At 37.4% G+C, this 2,969-nt stretch overlaps 1 protein-coding gene across 2 annotated transcripts in view; it reads left to right on the plus strand.

Moving 5' to 3' along the window:
- Positions 1 to 2,261, plus strand: part of LOC125031729 — a 13,952-nt gene extending 11,691 nt beyond the window's left edge. The window contains exons 7-9 of one of the 2 annotated variants that reach the window (XM_047622655.1): positions 106 to 219; positions 849 to 898; positions 1,351 to 2,261. In XM_047622655.1, the coding sequence (XP_047478611.1) occupies positions 106 to 219; positions 849 to 898; positions 1,351 to 1,431 (245 nt within the window). In that variant the 3' untranslated portion in view covers positions 1,432 to 2,261. The remainder of the gene's footprint in view (positions 1 to 105; positions 220 to 848; positions 899 to 1,350) is intronic. The other variant, XM_047622656.1, reaches the window with a different exon arrangement.
- The last annotated feature ends 708 nt before the right edge of the window (positions 2,262 to 2,969 follow it).

Consider the following 2,969-nt stretch of genomic DNA (forward strand, 5'->3'; position numbering starts at 1 on the left):
CCCTCGCCCTCTTCTCTTCTCTTCTCTCCTCTCCTCTCCCTCATCTCTCCTCTCCACCTTTCGTCTCTTCTCCATTTCGTTTATCTCTTTTTCTCCCTCTCCCAGGATTCACCAAGGACGACAAGCTCCGTACTCTTCGGCGCCTGACAATGAAACTGAACGAATTCCTTCAGGAGGATCCGAGCGTAAGAGACTACGTAAGGCTCATGGAAATCGATGGTATGGGATAACAAGTGGCCGATTTTCTTTTGTTTTGTTTGACAGATAGCTTGATGTGGGATAACAAGTGGTCGACTTTTAATTGTTTTGTTTGACAGATAGTTTGGTATGGGATAACAAATGGCCGATTTTCTTTTGTTTTGTTTGGTAAGGGTCGACTAACTGCCGATTTTCCTTTTGTTTTGTTTGATTTTTCGTTTGGTATGGGTCGATTTCCTTTTGTTTCGTTAGAGAGATAGTGGGTATGAGAAAAAGTGGCCAATTTTCTTTATTTTGTTCAACAGATGCCTTTGTATGGGGTAAGAAATGGCTGATTTTCTTTTGTTTTATATGATAGAGGTCATGGTATGGGACGACTAACTGACGAATTTCTTTTATTATTTGAGAGTAGGCTTGGTGATATCATCTTTATCGCTATTTATTGAATAAAAGGAGTGCTATCTATTCTCTTTTTTTTAGAAAATATCACTTCTTTTTTATGTATGTCGAAAAGGTATTATTGATAATGTAATGTAAACTATCCATTGTGATATGTGTATTTTTCTGCATCTCGTTAAACCTCTTTCGATGTTCAGGCAGCTCTTTCCTTGTATATTTTTTTTATTTGTTTATCCTTATTTTATTGACAGATATTAACGATCGCCGTCCCCTGAACCAGTTACTGTGGGAACAAATAGAAGTGAGTTTTTTTAGACACCCATTGTTGCAGAAAATGTGTCTGGAGTATCATTATCAGTGATTTTATGGCTGAAATAAAAACACTGTCAATTTATTTTACACACACACACACACGAGTGTATGTATGTATATATATGTATACAAGTACAGGACACACACACACACATGAGTGTGTATATATATATATATATATATATATATATGTATTTAAGTACTGCACACACACACACACACACACACACACACACACACACACACACACACACACACACACACACACACACACACACACACACATATATATATATATATGTGTGTCTGTATTATCTACGTACACACACACAAACACATATATGTGTGTGTATAATATTTATATATGTATATATATGTATAGATATATGTAAATGGCATAGTTATTAAAATTAATAATAATGATGACGACTCTGCTTCCAGAAAGACCACCTGGATATAACAACTGCGCTGGTGGCCCTCCACTCATCGAAGAAAAAACACGAAATGGCCGAACGGAAGTGACAGTTTTGGCAGGAGGAAGAAACAGCGAGATCGGAATAAACTGATAAAAAAAAACATACGGTTTGGATGTAAAAAAAAAAAAAAAAAACGAAGACTAAAGCGAACTAATTTAAACCCTCTCACTCAATGATCGTTCAGCAAATGAGAAGTGTGTGTGTGTGCGTGCCTGCCTGCGTGTGCCTATGACTCCTATGCCAGGTGTCGCCCACGCACAGTGACAGACAGACGCCATCAACAGCGTTCCCTCAAACGCCGGAAAGAACAAAGAGAAGGTCTTTCCTCCGCGAATAAACAAGTAACACTCACCCTTGGCACGAATCTTCAGGACTTTATCGAGTGCGATCTGAGACGTTCCCTGAAGAGATACGGATAACAATAAATATACAATAAAAGAGATGGATAAGTAAATTAATAGATAATTCATCGACAGGTATAATGGTGAGATAAATAAATAACAAGTATATAACAAACAAGTATCTTTTTAGACATGAAACACCTTATTGTCATTTTTTCAGATAACAAATATCCTGTGACGGTTTTCGATAACCGGGAATTACAGAAACACCTGATATACATACAGTATAATATAAGTATATATATATACACACATATGTTATAATATATATATATATGTTGTAGTGTGATAATGTATAGATCCCTATTTTCTGTCATATTGTTTTTACAGTTTGAATCTTATGAATGTTGTTGTTGTTGAGGTCTTAATATACATTATTAGCGTTAAGATGATAAGAGTCTAGCATATTAGCCAAAGCAGTGTCAATAATGGATATTAAAATGTCTGTATTTATGTCAATAAAATAAATACTTGTTTAAAACGATGACTTTTGTTGCCTTCCAAATGTGATAATAAGCAAATGAAAGCCAGAAGAAGGGTATGTATTTATTAATCTGTACACACACATATACAATATGTAATACACACACACACACACACGTGCGCGTATATGTATACATGATATGTACACACAACGTGCAGTCTTGGACGCCCTCGCACGCTCTGTGTGTGTGTATGTGTGTAAGTGTTTGTGTGTGTACACACGCATGTTCTCTATTTCTGTGTATGTGTGTACACGCGAATGTGTTGTTTTGTTGTTTACGTTTGCATCCGTCTACGTATGTATGCGTGCCCATTGTGTGTACGTGCGTGTGCGTATTCCACGAACCGCATCTTGCAAGGAGGATGTAGGAACCGCCAAGGAAGTTCTCGAGACGCGATAACATATCGTCCACAATCGCTGTACTTCGCCGCCGATGAATATCTCGACGGAAGAGAACTCGGGAACCTCCAACAGTTTTCCTTTCTTCGCTAACCTGCTTACTTACTGGCTGCTGGTTGGGTGTGTTTTTTTCTCCTGCTGATCAAACCTAGGAGAATTTACATATATGTTTTCTTTCTTTCTTTCTTTCTTTCCTGCCTGTCCGTATGTAAAGAAAATAGCAGTTCTGTTTAGCGCGTTGGGATTCTTCCGTTTGGCGATATGGGAAATTGTGAAATAGGTAAGTGAATTTTTGGTGAT

The sequence above is a fragment of the Penaeus chinensis genome, chromosome 13 (genome assembly GCF_019202785.1).
Source record: "Penaeus chinensis breed Huanghai No. 1 chromosome 13, ASM1920278v2, whole genome shotgun sequence".
NCBI classification, from domain to species: domain Eukaryota; kingdom Metazoa; phylum Arthropoda; class Malacostraca; order Decapoda; family Penaeidae; genus Penaeus; species Penaeus chinensis.